Below are 15,521 nucleotides of genomic sequence, written 5' to 3' on the forward strand. Positions count from 1 at the left end.
CCCAGGTGAAGCTGAGACAAGCATCAGTGCAATCAAAGTGCTTTTGCAGATGAGGCCTTTCAGAAGATATGGTGGCTACAGTGAAAGCCAGAGCTGCAGGAGGACAACCAGCTTTCTGAGGCTTAGTATGGGCTTTTTGCAGATGAGCAGGATTGCAGCAAAGAAATGTGTGAGTCCCTCATGTGTTTCTGCGCCTAACAGAAACAAACCCAACCATTGCCTAACCTGTGGCATCCAAAGCAGCAATACTTTATTCATCTGCACAGCGCCACAGAACAGAAAATGATCTCTGGGATAATGAGCCTTGTCACAGCCTATGATTTCTTTCAAGAATATATAAAATTTTATGTTATTTTAGTAAGTTCAGGGCTTTTTACCTTTACATCATTTATGGTGACCCATATATTTTGTGTGCACTGTGGGCAAATTCTGATTCCCAGGTCTCACAAGGTCAAGGTTGTTTTTACAGGGAAGAGTCAGTGATTCCTTTGGAGTGGGAGGAACACTGGAAAACTGAAAACACTGCTGCTTTCATGCTGTTTGTTTTGGTGGCTGTTGTTAATAGAAGAGCTTTTATTCTTTCACAAAAATGCCAGTCATACTGATGGCACAGTGAGGGTCAAGGCAGAGTATTTGCTAAGAGAAGGTATTAATATGATGGAGTGATTAAGTTTGCACATTTACTAGCATGAGGTAGGATTTTTTGAAGAATGAAGGGGAAAAAACAGAGGCCACATACCTAAGGTAAGTTTTACTGCCCAGGGACCCTCACACTTTTGCAGGAAGAATAAGGGATGTGAATCATTTCAAATGCCCTTTTCAAGAGCACATGCCTATGCATATTGGGAAAACAGTGCATTGAATATCTATTTCATTCTTCAGGGGAAAAGGATGGTTGGAGTTAAGAACAAATGGATTTCAGAGCTGAGCTTGAAAAATATGCAGGGATCTGCAACTCTATCCAGATCAAAAAAAATAATGAGGCCGCTTTGTTTTTGCATTCCCAGGCAACATCCACTAGAAAGGATGGATACCATAGTGGCAGAATGCAAATGATGAAAGGATGCCTTAGTGATGGATATGTTTTAGCTTAGCACACTTTACTTGCCATAAGTGATTGGAGGAAACAGAAAGGTCTGTGATATATGGGAAGTTGGACTGGATGACAGAAGGATTTCTTTTGGCCTTAGACTTTGGGATCTGTGAGCAACAGCTAGTAGCACCCCAGTGGTGGCAAGGATGCTTTTGGGACCCTGTTGTGCCATAAAGGAGCCTTACTTCGTTCTCATTCTCCCAGCCAGTGAGCACAGCTCAAACCACTTACCTTCTTCTCTGTACTCTACAGTGTAGCCTGAAATGGTGCAATTGCCTGTACTGGATGGGGGTAGCCAGCGTAGGATCACAGAGGTACAGCCTCTCTCCTGAGCAATGGGGCGATTTGGGGCAGCTGGGACACCTTGGGAAGAGAAAACAAGAGAAAACAAGTCCAGCATCATGTCAACAAGCACTAGTGCCTTATTCTGAAGATCAGGTGTGTCAGGTACATCAGGTCACTACAAGGCAGCTGTGCCTTGCAGGGGGAGCACTCTGGTTTACACTGGGTTACCAGCACAACCAGAGGAAAGGCAATGTCATGGTCCTGTTCACCTACCACTGTGGGTCTGAGACCTCCGTACTAGCAGCTAGGAGAGAACAGCACTGCTTGCAAGCCTTGTTGCCTTGACATGGTCTCACAGTACTGCAGGTCAGGGGGAATATCTTCTTGCTCACAGCTGGTGGTCAACTGGACTGCGATGCCCCAGGGAGCTCTCTGAGAGACCGTCTGGGAGAATCACCCCTTGGGTGCAGAGGATCTGTCTGAGCTCAGCTGCTGTAAAGGCAGAGTCTCTTTACCTGCCACCATCAGCTCAAGACCTGATGCAAAGCCCATGGAACTGAGGAAAACAAATATTCTTGTGGACTTCACCAAGCAGCGAGTGAGGTTCTGGAAGTAGGGAGTCACCCTGAAGTGTCCAAAAATGACACAACAAAGCCACTCAGAGTGCTTCTGGGTGTATGGTGCTTGGTATGCTTGGCAGCAGATTGACAAATGACCAGTAATTCTTCTGTGTTTTGCTCAGGACTCCCTTCAGCACAGGAGTAGTTAGTGCAGCCACTAACTTGCTTGGATAAACTGGGGAAATTGTATCTCTAGGGCAGTTTGTGAGACCAAACAAATTGACTTCTAAATGCTTGTGACACTCCTGCATCTGTAAGTCACCAGTTAGACATTAATCTCTGTGCCATCCCCGTCAATGCAGCAGGCTCCCCTCATCTCTCATGCTAACAGATCCCTTCCCAGAGCTGGGGGTCATGAGCATCAACTCATTATTTCATATTCATTACAATTAGATGGGTCACTTGTTACAGCACTGAGAATTTAGGCTCTGAGTTGAGCTCCTGCAGAACAGTTCACCCAGGCTAAGCCTTACTCTTACCTCCTCTGTCCCGCACAGAGGAGGGAAGGCTGAAAATCAGTGTCACTGGATCCCAGGTCCCCCCATGCCAGGCAGGCTGTACAGCGCAGAGCTCCCTGTGGGCAGCCTGGGCATCCTCCCCGAGGGGCTCGGCAGCCCGAGGGAGCTCAGCTTCCCCTGGCTGACCTTACTGAGCCCCTGGGAAGCAGCGCTGTGAGCAGGATGCAGAAGCTGAAACAGTGCCAATGCATTTTCATCTCCCAGATGTGATGCTTATATCAGACCACTTAATCAAGCGCAAAGAGTCTGTGATGCCTTCAGCCATCAGTGGGAGTCTTGGCTGAGGAAGGGTTGTATGATTTTAATGTCTCAATTCACCTGGCACAGCTCCACGTCCGTCTGCCTCTGCACCAGCTATTCCTGTGTGCTCCCAACCCCCACCAAGGGACCCTGCACAGGAAAAATCCTGGGTGTTAAGGTCAGATGCGCTACCTTGAACTTTGATGGTTGCAGAGGTTGATGCGGTTCCGTGTTCGTTGGTTGCCACACAGGTGTAAATGCCGCTGTCCTGAGGCATCAGGTTGCAGATCTTCAAGGAGAGCTCCCCGGAGTCACTGTGGGTGCAGGAAGCCCTGATTATAAAGTGCTGCTTCACTTGCTAATGCTTTTTATACCAGTTCCTGTCCTGCCTCGTTACAAACACACGTGCACACAAATCCTGTTAACTGATTTGAAGGAACATCCCTCCAGCAATCTGGTACCCAAATACAACCCCTCCGTATGTCAGGATTAGGCCATTAATGAAATGTTTGAGCAGAATGGTCCAAATTGCCTGCCAGGCAAATCTACTTGTCTGCTGTGGCCTTGGAGGAGGCGGGGGAGGATCACTCAGGCAGCACGCAAAGTCCAGAAGCTGAACATTTGCTATGCCTGTCCAGAGCTGGATGCTTAGACTCCATATATCTGGAAAGATTTCCCCAGGCACATCTTTCCTATCTTGGGAGATGCTGAGCTGCTGTGCCTCTGCAGTTAAGTCCAATACACGCCAGACAAATTGGGCTTCCTGCAGATGCAGAAGGCAGTCACACAGCGTAGGGTGCCTGACATTTCTGGGAAGCTTCAGACCCAGAGCATGTGCCGCTGATCTCATGAGGCTGCCAGGCCCAGGTCAGAAGGCTGGACATCTCACAACAGCTAGGGATAAAGAACGTTGCGCCAAGTTCATGAGAGACACTCAATCTTTCGGCTAATCTGAGCAAATAAACAGCTCTACAGAGTCTAGTAAATTTATAGCATGTCCGTACATAGTCACTTCGGTTTGCACATTGCAGTCCTCAATACGCAATTCAAGGGAGTTGGCCTGAATTAAAGGATTTTGCTTGTGTAACTGCTTTAGCTGTACTGGAGACCCATCTTAGAGCCAACAATAAATTTCCTTGATGGCAAAAGTAGACTAGTTCTTGAATGCGTAATCTATCGGAAACTGCAGAAGGACATGGTTGCCGGTATAACTGCCAGGATGCTGCGGCTTTTGCTGGTCTGACTATGCTGGTTAAAAACAAGATAGAAATATCCCCTTCCCCTGCAATTGGGACACTCATGCCAGCAAGATTTGTAAGAAAGACAGCCACTGATCTGCTGGGCCTCTCCTTGGCAGGCAGTGTCTTCACTGAAAAACAAATACGAGTAATGAGACAATACGAGCGCTGATAGTGCACAGGGAGCCAATGCACAGGCGAAAGACTGTGATAGAAAACAGAACCCTGTACGGAAATATCCCCCCATCCCAACCCCAGCCAGAAGCCTGAAGATAAGGCACTAGCGATCTATTGAGTAATGGCTAAAAAGACAATTTTGGGTGCTCTGGGGCAGCCGCACAAGCCAATGGTCTCTGAAGGAAGCTCTTGATAAGATGTAATTTTTTTATTGAACATGTGAAATCCCTTCTCTTTTAGTGTTTATTTTTCACTCTCAGTGACTTTGTACTCCTCAGATTCATCTCAGCCTGAGCCAGAAGTGCTGAAAAGTTTGCATGAGAGATTGCCTCCTGGAGATTTCCACTGCAGTTTGGCCCAAATTGCTTATATAAACTGCAGATGAGCATCCAGCAGCAGGCTGTTACCTGACCTGAATTCAACTCCACATCTTTTCAGATCTTCCCAGGACTTGTTGTAAAGATGGTTTTCCTCCCCCCAAGCCAAGCTGGGAAAATTATGACAAGCTTCTTTCTGTCCGAGCACAGCCAGATGTAGCCTTCCCAGGAGCACATATAGGCTCTTTTAGGAAGAGCTGAGGAAGGGCTCAGGAAAACTGCAGGAGTTACCACCTCTGCCCATGAGATGAGAAAACGCCAATGACAGGGGTATTGCAAGCCGGGGAGGGCTTGCTCTGCTCAACTCCTGTTCCTACCACAGGTGAGCATGGCATCGAACTCAAGCAGGGAACATGGAGGCAGTATTAGCCAACCTAATATGTTGGAAACATTACTTGCTTCTGGCTTGCAGCTAACTCAGGAGGTCATGGCCTCCTGGGGTAGAGCACAACCAGAGCAAGCTCATGACTGCCAGCAACACACTCTGTGGATGTAGTTTCTGTAGGAAACTATAGAGCTACCCAAGCCCCAAAGTCTGACCCTTTCTAGCTGACATGTGGTGCAACAATATGCCGATACACCATGCCAGACTTGATTAACTGCATTTCTAATGAGCCTTGTAGCCTGGCTGGTGCCGTATTTGAGGGCAACACGACCATCATGACCAGCTATGCTGGGATCCAAAGGCGGGACCTTACCAAGATGACACCGTGTAAGTGGCTGTGCTGTTGTCATTGTCAAGAATGTTTTGGTCCGGTCCTTTCCAGGTTATTGTTGGTTTGGGTCGTCCACAGACTTTGCACTGCAGCATCACTGTGTCGCCAAGCAGGCAGGTGATGTCCACTAATGGCACAAGAAACTCTGGAGCCACTGGAAAAAAACACGGGGACACAAACTTGACACCTTCTTTTAATCTACAGGTGAGGATGTTCCCCATACAAGTCTAGAGAATACATTATAGGACCAACTATGGGATCTGGGTCCCAAACAGCTGGGGGTCCTGGGATTATGTTACCAAAACTCCCCCTTCACTAGAAGCCAGTTGTCGACAGCTCAGCAAAGGAGGCAGAGAGGACTGTCTGCCCCCTCAGCCCTGTGGTCTGGCAGGAGGGCAAGACTTTGTGAAGGCACGTTTAGGGGGTTCAGCCTTGCCTGTGGCCCCAGGCTGTCTGAGCCCAGCAGCCAGCTGACGGACCGCTTTCCCTGGGGACCGAGCAGTGGAGAGCTGCCTTTGCTGTAAATGCTGATGGGTGCAGAGCATGCTGTTGCGCTGGAGTAAATCACAGCTGCTGATTTGCCCCTCTGTGACAGTCAGTGCACAGCTGTCCTTAACTCACCTTCTTGAATGAAATTGGGGTTGATTATCTGAAAAATACAAAGAAATAAAAGCATTTATTTTTCTGGACAGTGACAAAGAGACGTCTGGTTTCACAAGGTACCATGGTGAACCTGACCAGAACTGCAGAAGCAGTGACCAGTGGCTACAAACAACCTCTAACAACAACCGGCAGATGCAGCAAGCTCTAGTGACAACTGAACAAGCCCGTGCACAGCTGGCAATGCAAACTATGGCTTCTTGAACTCTGATAAAGCATCACAGGTAACAGGCACGACACTAAGGCTGAGGAGGGTGGACGTGCTTTCTCTTTGCTTGGGTGATAATGCTCAAGCCATTAACTCTTCCTCCCAGAGGTGGTTTGTGCTCCCCTGTGCCCGGCTCCAGACCCACATCACACAGCGCCTGCAGTCACCATGCACCTGGGGCATCTCACCAGCACTCTGGCCACTAACCAGCTTTGGGGAGACGTCTTTTAACTTCTGCTCAGCTTCAGGAAAAAAAAGGTAAAGCACTAAAAAAGAAATACTGCTGCCTTTTTGCCTACTGGCAAGTATCAGTCCTCCAACAAGTCTTGGTCTAACACGAATAAAATTTCACTCATTTTACTGGACTGCTGGAAGCTTTCCAGCTTGAAACTAGGTTTGGATAACCGAGAGTTATTTTATCTAGCCAGTTAATTGATCAAGTTAGCAAAGACTTGAAAAGCTACTGTCTTTCTGTGGCCTACATATGCCAATTACCTCATGTAACCCTGGAAGCAAAGTTGGGAAAAGCAAAGACAGTGCCACTAAGTTCTTACATGCAGCATCAACCCTAGCTACATAGTGGTGTACAACAGTATAGAGGTTTTAGCCTCATTAACTGTTTTAATAATCTCATAAGGCCTTGTTATCCAAATTCAAACTAATAATTTGATATCAAGCATCATAAACACCAGTATGGTTTATCTCACCTTAAATATCTTTGTTACTATCTATTTCAGCGCTATTTTGGAAGATGCCAATGAAGCAGTGACCTAATTCGTGGCCTGCCAATGCTGATGGGAGTTTTTGTAGAGGCTCAGAAACAAGGCCACAAAGCAGAAGCAATAACCCTTCAAAATAATGTAGATACATCTTCAAGATTTTTATTTATATTTTGGCTTTATAAATAGTATTCCAAGGTGAATGGTTCAGCATGTCATTCAAAGAGGCCCTCGAGCATATTCAGGTTCATTTTGGTTTCATAGCCTTCCTTCATAGCCCCAGGCAAACCTCTGGTACCAGCACTGAGACCTCAGGGTCTGCTTTCCCCTATCACCACCAGAAAGCCCAAATGAACCAGGCATAACATGGACCCACCACTCACAAAGCTTCATTTTTTCTCCATAGAAACATACCTTACATCAACAAATTCCTTGCCATGTGAGACTATCCTCCCTCCTAGCAATAGGCAGAATTTGATCCTTTGGGACACATCTACAGAGCACACAACATTCACAGTACTGGCTGAAACAACTGGTCAATCCCAGTGCTTTACACTCTGCACTCAAGAAATGAGTAGGGGTTGCTGCTTGTGGGCAAAGCAGGTTTCAGTCCCTACCATGTAGCCAATCAGTCCTAAAGGTCTGTACCTGGTGGGCAAAAGTGTCATGGTTTGGACTCTCACATGCTCCCAAGAGTGCTGAGATTTCAAACGTTTCATTCCCAGCATCCTGGAAGGAGCCAACCTCTGCCTACATCCCCGGAGAGGACATTTGATCACTATTACTATAGTTAGGGCTTCTTATTTTTTAAAGCCATGCTGGGGGCACCTCTGTGGTGGGGGGGTGCTGGAGAGTGTGCCACCCCTGCAATGGGATGGCACGGCTCGGCTCGGCAGGCAGGAACCTGAGCGGGTGAGAGCGCCAGCCAGGCTCTTTGGGTCCAGTGTCAGGTCTTCCTCCTCCTGGCTGCACCTCCTGGCCCTGGTTTGGCTTGGGAAGCACAAAGCCCCACCTGAAGGGTGCAGCTGGGCACCAACACCAGGACATGGACCTCTGTCCAGCCACCCTGGGAGCCTCTGACAGGGTGAGGGGCTCAGAGGCAGCGACTGCTGCTCTGCCGGGTCCAGGACCCACGTACGGCCCCCTGGATCCCATGGGCAGGATGAAGTCGGGGTGCAAGAGGGCACTGGATGAAGAACATCATCTTCTCTCCCACCTGTGCATGTGGAAAAGGAGAGATGGATCTTTGTGATTAAATTGTATCGCTCACACGACACAGCAAAGGAAGAAAAAGCTGCTCTGTGGATAACCATTGCTTGCCACTTTTCACTCAGTGAAACCACCTACTTATCACCTGAGTAACCCCAGGCATCAGCTCATTTGCACATACATCTTCATTTTTGTAGTTTTTGGCTTAACTGGAATACACATCTATCCTCCAAAGCTCTCCCCTTCCTTCCCTGCAGCATGCACTAAATTCCCTTATTATTCACTGATTTCCATCCTTCTAGTATTAGAGATCAGGAGAAATAAACGCTCCTAACACTTTATATTAATTTTATAACTCTAAAGGATTCATTAGAAGATGCAGCTACAATGATGAATGTAATGGATATATCTATAAATAAATAATGATACATTTCTAATGACTTCCAAGGCACAATCATTTATAACAGTTGCCTTACCGGTGTTTTTTTTCCCTTGCCTCACCATGGGAATATCAGAAAGAAAATGACTGCTGCTAGATGATATTGGAAGAGTCTATGGGTAAAATTTACATTTCCTTTGCTAAAGCTTCATCTGTTAATTAATAAAATGTTACCTAACGACACCCCCACAGCCACGTTGCAGCTTTTGCCTGCTGTAAGCTTAGACAAAAATAAAAGCCTGTTTGCAAGAGAGTGTTTAAGTGCTACCAAAGTGATTCAATACATCACTTAATTAGGGAATGGGATTCAGTCTACTTTGAAGGAGGGGGTCAAATGATGGGGTGAGAAAAGCAGAAATGAGAAAGCAAAGGTTCACAGCCAGATCTGCAGCCAGAAGCCAGCTCTGCTCCCAGGCCCCGGGGGTTCACTGCCTCTCTCTGCAGGCTGGTCGGGTTTCCAGGCTATGGGCGGATGGCAGGAGATGACAGACTCCACAGAGTTCTTCAAGATTAAGTGCAAGACCTTTGGAGATGATTTCTTCATTTGCCAAATAGGTTTTTAATCCCGGTGGGTGAAAAGGAGGGCTCCAAAGCGTGGCCCTGCTGCTCTCAGAGGATGGGAGCTCCTGTACCGCTTGCCCGCACAGCCTCCTGCCGGTGCCGGGGCTGGTTTCCCTGATGGACAGACTTGCCAAACACCTCCCAGAGCCTCTTGAAAATGATGGTGTGTGCAAAAAGCTGGAAAAGCTGTCAGAATCCATGCAAGTAACTCTTCCCAGTTTTCCTCTTTCTCAGGGCTTTCACAGAGAGATGAAAGCCAGGCTGTGTTGCTCTGAAGAGCAGAAATTCCTGCCAGCGAGGGGCCTGGGGCCGGCTGCTGGTGAGCAGGGTGAGGTGCCGTGCACTGAAATGGGGATTATGGGCAGGGGGGTGCTGTTCCCCAGCAGCTGCTGAGGCTCGGGGGCCAGGATGCTGCACCCGCGGCTCCTGATGACGCCAGAGATGCTCGCACGGTAACACAGTGGGCTCCGAATCCAAGGGACTTCTCCCTCAGAGAAAAGCAGATGAAAGACTGCTTTCTCCAGCATGTTTCTCCCCTTTTTAAAGCCCCTGCTTGCCCTAGGGAACTCCCACACAAGCTGAAGGGCAGTGGTGGTGTTTGTGGGGGTGACGCAGGAGCCCTGGCTTCTGCGCATCTCTTCCTCAGGGAATGCTCTGTGCTGCTTTGAGATTACCAGGTGGAAAAAAGAAACCAAACCCTGCTGGTTACCTGGCTTTTGTGGAGTTCCACTTCTCTCCGAAAAGCAACATGAGGCTCAGCCCTGAAACCCCACTCAGTCTGTAGCGGTTTGAATGAGGATCTCACAGCTTAGCCCTCAGCTGAGCATCCCTGGCCGCAGTGGCCATGAGTGGGGGAAGGCAGCCCGGGGTCTCACGCTGACAAGGGCTCCCTTCAGCAAACAGCACCTGCACCACCGTGGCTGCCAGTCTGGCCTGTGAGCGAACAAACTCATGGGGATGGAACTACCCGATGCAAAAACTTCTCACACCATCTTCAGCGTCAGTCCACACCAGGCAAACACAAACCCTAAGGGATGAAACTCAGTTGGCAATGCAGTCACTCCTCAGTTAAGAAACACAGCTGGCTCTTTTTTCTGGGAACATAAATTTAGTTGAAATGAGATAAATTTATTTTTCCCATTGGATGAAATACCTGTAGCCTGGTCCAGAGTAGGTGAAAACTTACAACGCTCCCTCCGCAGCTAGGAGAGTTTCTGTTTCCCATACAATGACGGCTGAAAATGGAAACCCCACACAAGGTGACAAAGGAAGACCATGAAGTGGCCTCTGTTCAAGTGACAAGCTGGCCAGGCAAAGACAGGGAGCTGGAGGGAGGGTGGTGAGATAAAGAAATGGGAGGACAGGTCAGGGTTATTCAATAAAAAAGCCAGAAATAGACCTTGCTTCTCCTGCCTCCAGCCTGTGCTGTTTCAGGGCTCAAACCAAGACAGACACGAGGCGTGTACTTGAAGCCTTTGGGGACCCGCAGGGATCTAAGTGACTTAGATCTAAGTGACTTCAGTGTAATGGTCAGGCTTTAGAAAAGCAGCATAGGTGCTGCATCCAGCAACTCAGTATTTTGCAGTACCGGGCCACTTTGCTGATTTGTTAAGCTCATGTTACAAAGATAGAAAGGCATCTGCGGCAGTAGCAGCAAAGTCCACTTGCAAAGTGACTCTGACCGCCCTAATTCTTAGCAAGAGCTTATCTTTCATTTGTGCACACACGCTGTGTCTGGTGGGGAGCGAGAAACCATTCTGCAATGCCAATGGCTGGTCCTGAAATGCTCTGGAAGCGCAGCTCGGATGCCTGCAAGGGCTTCTCGCCTTGGCCAGGGTTTGCCTCTCCGTTGCAGAGGTGTCCTCGCCGTGCCTAACCCACCTCTCTGGAGGAGGCCTGAGCCCAGCCCAGACACACACAATGCACAGAAGGGCCCAGCGGATGCCCAGATTTTTCCAACGCCACATTTCAGTCCCATTTTAAGGGAGTTCATCAAAAACAGGAGTGAGAATACTTTTTTCCCGGAAAGCATAAGGCCAGGCTGCAAACCAAGCCCTCTGTAATAAGGTCCATGCTTTATCTAAACAGTAGAGGGCACGTTTACTCCAAGACAAGCAACTCAGCATTTTGCAAACACTTCATGGCACTTCATGTTCACCGAGTTAAAAAAAAAATATTGATGCATTTGCACATGCTGGTAGCAGTCAGCAGCATGTTCCTTGCTCCCTCACTCAAAAAAAGAAAAAAAAGATACATATTAATGATTCTCAGAAAAAAATGAAATTAGTTACAGAGGAATTAAGCCAACTCTAATTTGTAGGAAAAGATCTATCAATCCATCTCTGATGAGATCAACTTTGAGACTTTACGGGGGACAAGCTCACAGTGTCACCAGCCTCCCCTGCCCCAAAAAAGAAACAAATTAACAGGAGAAATTTCTAGATAAAAGGAGCAAATAAGGATCCTGCTATACATGGATAGATGCTACCAAAGGGAAAATACAATTTAAAATGGGAGAATGGTGTCTGATGAAACATCCCACGGCATCAGCCTTTTGGTGGGGATGGGGGATGCCTTCTGGCATCCAGCGTGGATAGGCTCAGCTGTCTTTGAGACTGATGGAGAAGGCACAAGGGATGCTGACTGTTGTATGTGCGTCCCTGCAAAGCAAAAGTCCTCTTGCCCTTGTCATGCTCTTGCTGTGAGGCCCTAATGGCTGGTGTGCTTCAATGGCTGTAGCTGTGGGTTGTCTCTGGTACTCCAGGCACCGTGTTGTAGCACTCTACCCTCTTCCTGCAGATGAAGTAGGTCACTTCTTCCTCTTCCAAAAGCTAAACCACAGTGCCTGTGCTGCCAGCTCAGGCTATGTCACACCTGATGAGCCACCTTCCTGGTCGGTCGCAGCAATCTCTGCCCGCTCAGGGCAGCAGGACAGTGGTGTTGCCCATGGAGACCACCCCATGGACACACAGGAGGTTCTCAGGATTGTACTCGTTCATACTGTGGTAACAGGTCGGGAAAGGCTTTCTTACCAGTATTGCATGAGATCTCGCAAAGAAAGTATGTTAGTTCTGCTCTGGAGATGGACAACTCAAGGCAGGGGGTGAAGGCATTTGCCTGAAGCACTTGGGAATTCTTGCCCTAAGCTGAGTGTTGACTTGGAGCCAATGCTTCTCTACCGACCAAACTGTTACTTTTTCAACCACTCGGACTATGAGGGTGCTGGTGGGCTAACAATAATCTTCCCTACAGTATGTTTCCTAGTGCTTATCTTGCTCTAAGTGTCTCTGGGCACTTCTTAACCTACTATAATGTCAACTGAAAAAAACAGATTATGAAACCCAACTTACATACCTTGGCAACAGCCCAGCTCACTAATCTAATGATGGCACTTCCACTGACTTGGGGTGGGCCTGGACTTCATCTCTCCTTTGCACAGCTAAGAAACTGGAACAAATGCTAGACCCTTGGTGACAGTTGTGTGTTGGTCAGAATTACGTGTAACGCACTGCAGTTGGAGTCACGCTGTGCGAAACAAGACATCTGGAGTTATGTCAGATCCCTATATGTGAGGTCTGCCCCAAAGCCTGGAAGAGCTGCTGCTGAATTTAGTGAGGTTTATCTCAGTCAGATCTTCTGACTGCTGGAAGGACATTCATTTAGACAAGAGAGGTAGCCCGATGGGATCTGCACAGTTGACTTATGACCCCATCAGTAATATCGAAACCCCATGAGCAATTACGACACAGAATTATAGGATAATTAGTTGCGTCGTTGTCCAGGACCCCAGACTTGGGTGTGGATGATATTTAGTGATTCACAAGGGCATACACCTTCTTCCCAGAAGCAGAGCTGTCTGTCCCCGTGCAATTAGCTACAGACGTGTGGAAAGGGAGTCTCTGATCTTTCTTAAATACAGGTTACTTCTATCCCTCATGTGGCTACACATGCTCCTTAAGTGCCTGCTCCTACACTCACATGCCTAACAGGTGAGTTTGCACCTTCTGTTTTGTGAAACAACAGCACAAAGCAGAAAACTAGGGGAAAAAAAGCCCCAAATTTCATTTCCGTCCTTATGCATTTTCATTACATATTAATAAACAAAGAGAAAATAAACAGCCACCAAGAGATACTATTTCTATTCATAATTACAATGAATGGAAAGTTCTCCAGGGCCAGCATGTCTCTGTGTAGGCAAAAACACAGTAATGGCATTTTAGCTCTTTTAAACAGTCACCAGTATTTCAGTTTCCTGCTCTCACTATACATGTTCTCCACATTTGTTTCTTTTTGTGTTTCCCCTTGGAACAAAACAAAGCCAAAGCGCTTCAGAAGTCTGGAATCTACTGAACAGATATGTGGTATTTTATAAACAGCAAGCAAAGCTACATCTGAAAGACCACAGTAGCTGTAGGACATCATGGATACTACAACCAGCTTACCAACTTCTTGCGCAGTGAGTAGGCTGGAGGTAAATTGCACTGACATTTCCAAGTAATTAATATGTCTGCTTTGCATTTAGAGACTGCTGGCTCTGTTCCAGCACTGGGTGCACGTTCTCATGCACGATGGGAGGAAGAAGGATGTCAGGGGCGACAGTCCTGTAAAAGAAGCCAGGTGACTTGCCCTGTTATTACCTGGCTGTAATAATAATTGCAGACAACTCCTCCTTAATGACACACGTAGGGCCTCATGCACCTCTAAATGTTGATGGCCAGGACACAGCTCTCCTACCAGCACTGCCAGTGTCTGTAAAATTGGTCATGAGCTGAGCCAGGTGTGAGGACAAGGTCTTCCCCCTCCTCGGGCAGCCAGTCACGCTGCCTCCAGCTCACCTGGGAGCTCACCAGCGGCTCTGCTGGGACGTACTGTGCTGAGTAGGGAAAGGAAAACCAGGTGAGCTACTGATTTTCAGTGCACACGCAGGTTAGGGTGAAGGGGTAGTGCAGCTGTTTAACAATTATTTAAGCCTAGGACACAAAGCCTACAAGACCCGATGAAGCCCTCAACCAGGCTCTGGCGGTGGAAGAAGCTTGCCTTGCCTCTGTTTTAATGAGAAAAGACTTTAGCTCCCAAGGCCTTAATATAGTTCATTTCTCAATATGTTTGAAAAGGAGCATGAAAACATTCATAATAAAGGGAAAGGGAGAACAACTGTGGCTTCCAGTAGTGAATGCCCCAGACCTTTACAGACTAGACTTCCCCACGGCTGCTTCTAGGGCTGTTTCCCTCATCAGCATTTTAGCAACCTGCCCTTGCTCTGCTCCCTCTGGATGATTTTGTTTAGTTTATACCAGGTACCTGCAATCCTCCCCCCCGCCCCCCCCAATATTTCTTAGCTGGACCAACGAGCTGACCGCACTCACTCCAGGCCGCAGATGTACTAAAACCAGCACAAAGCGAGGGCTGTGCTGCTCCTTGCAGGGCAGTGTCACCTCAGGTTGGCGTTAAGTCACCCCCAAAATTACACTCATTTTCTCTCCCTCTGCCATTTTAAACATTTGCTCAGCCCCAAAGAGTTTTGCTCAGAAGCAGACTTGAACTTTCCAAGCCATGAGGAACATTGTGGCTCCGGGGGACTGCAGTGCAGTGCAGTGACACCGTCGCCTCCAGTAAGTGACCTGGGAGATGCAGGTTGGGGTTTCTGAGTGTAAATCAAGTCACATACCAGGCACATAGTTAGATTCATACCACAGCCAAGTCTTCAAATTAGCCTCTTTTGGTTTAAATAGAAAGTGTCGTACCTCCTGAACTGAGGAGCAGGCAAGAGCAGTAGACGGTACCATGGTAAAAAAAAAACAAATCAAACAAACAAAAAGACCCATGTGGAACATGCCAGAGCTGACTAGAAATGCCGACAGTGTAAGGACTCCACTGACAATTTTAAAACATCTGGTCTTCCTCCTATTTAGCAAAGTCAAAACACAGCAATCCTCTGCAAAAAGAGTGGTGATTCTCACCCAGCTCTGTACATTACACCTGTATCTCAGCCACCCTTTAATCTGCAGGGCAATTTCCAATGATCTAAAGCTTACACCAACTTATGTGCAATAACTGGGCACTGCCTTGTAACAAATACATATACTTGTAGTTGTTACCTGTGATTGGCAAAATGCTCTTTCAAAATACAAACACACTCCTGAGAATAATGCAGCTTTAGTGGTAAACAACATTCAATCTCCAGGATGTCGGCTGGGTCAAAAGCTTTCCTTTAGTACACATCCCCTTCTCAAAGTTGTGTTTATTGATGCCAACACAATTAAAATAAAAGACAGCCTTCATGTTAATAGCTGAGGTGGTGCATCTCAATACACTTGTCCCTCCTTTGTTTTTTCCTCCAGGAGGAAGATCAGCTTTCTTTTGCGGGATGTTTATAGTGCAGCCTGGTTAACAGCATCCCAGAGATCTCCTGGGACACACAGATACCCCTGCTCTCCAGTGCCCTGCCCTGTCATCTCTAC

At 47.5% G+C, this 15,521-nt stretch overlaps 1 protein-coding gene across 1 annotated transcript in view; it reads right to left on the reverse strand.

The window, feature by feature from the left end:
* Positions 1-15,521, reverse strand: part of LOC104035902 (kalirin) — a 77,807-nt gene that overhangs the window by 6,977 nt on the left and 55,309 nt on the right. Inside the window, exons 19-22 of the mRNA XM_075711048.1 lie at positions 5,886-5,913; positions 5,247-5,418; positions 2,949-3,070; positions 1,325-1,456 (exon numbers count right to left, since the gene is read on the reverse strand). Coding sequence (XP_075567163.1) covers positions 1,325-1,456; positions 2,949-3,070; positions 5,247-5,418; positions 5,886-5,913 — 454 coding nt within the window. The remainder of the gene's footprint in view (positions 1-1,324; positions 1,457-2,948; positions 3,071-5,246; positions 5,419-5,885; positions 5,914-15,521) is intronic.

This window comes from Pelecanus crispus, chromosome 5, assembly GCF_030463565.1.
Source record: "Pelecanus crispus isolate bPelCri1 chromosome 5, bPelCri1.pri, whole genome shotgun sequence".
Lineage (NCBI taxonomy): Eukaryota > Metazoa > Chordata > Aves > Pelecaniformes > Pelecanidae > Pelecanus > Pelecanus crispus.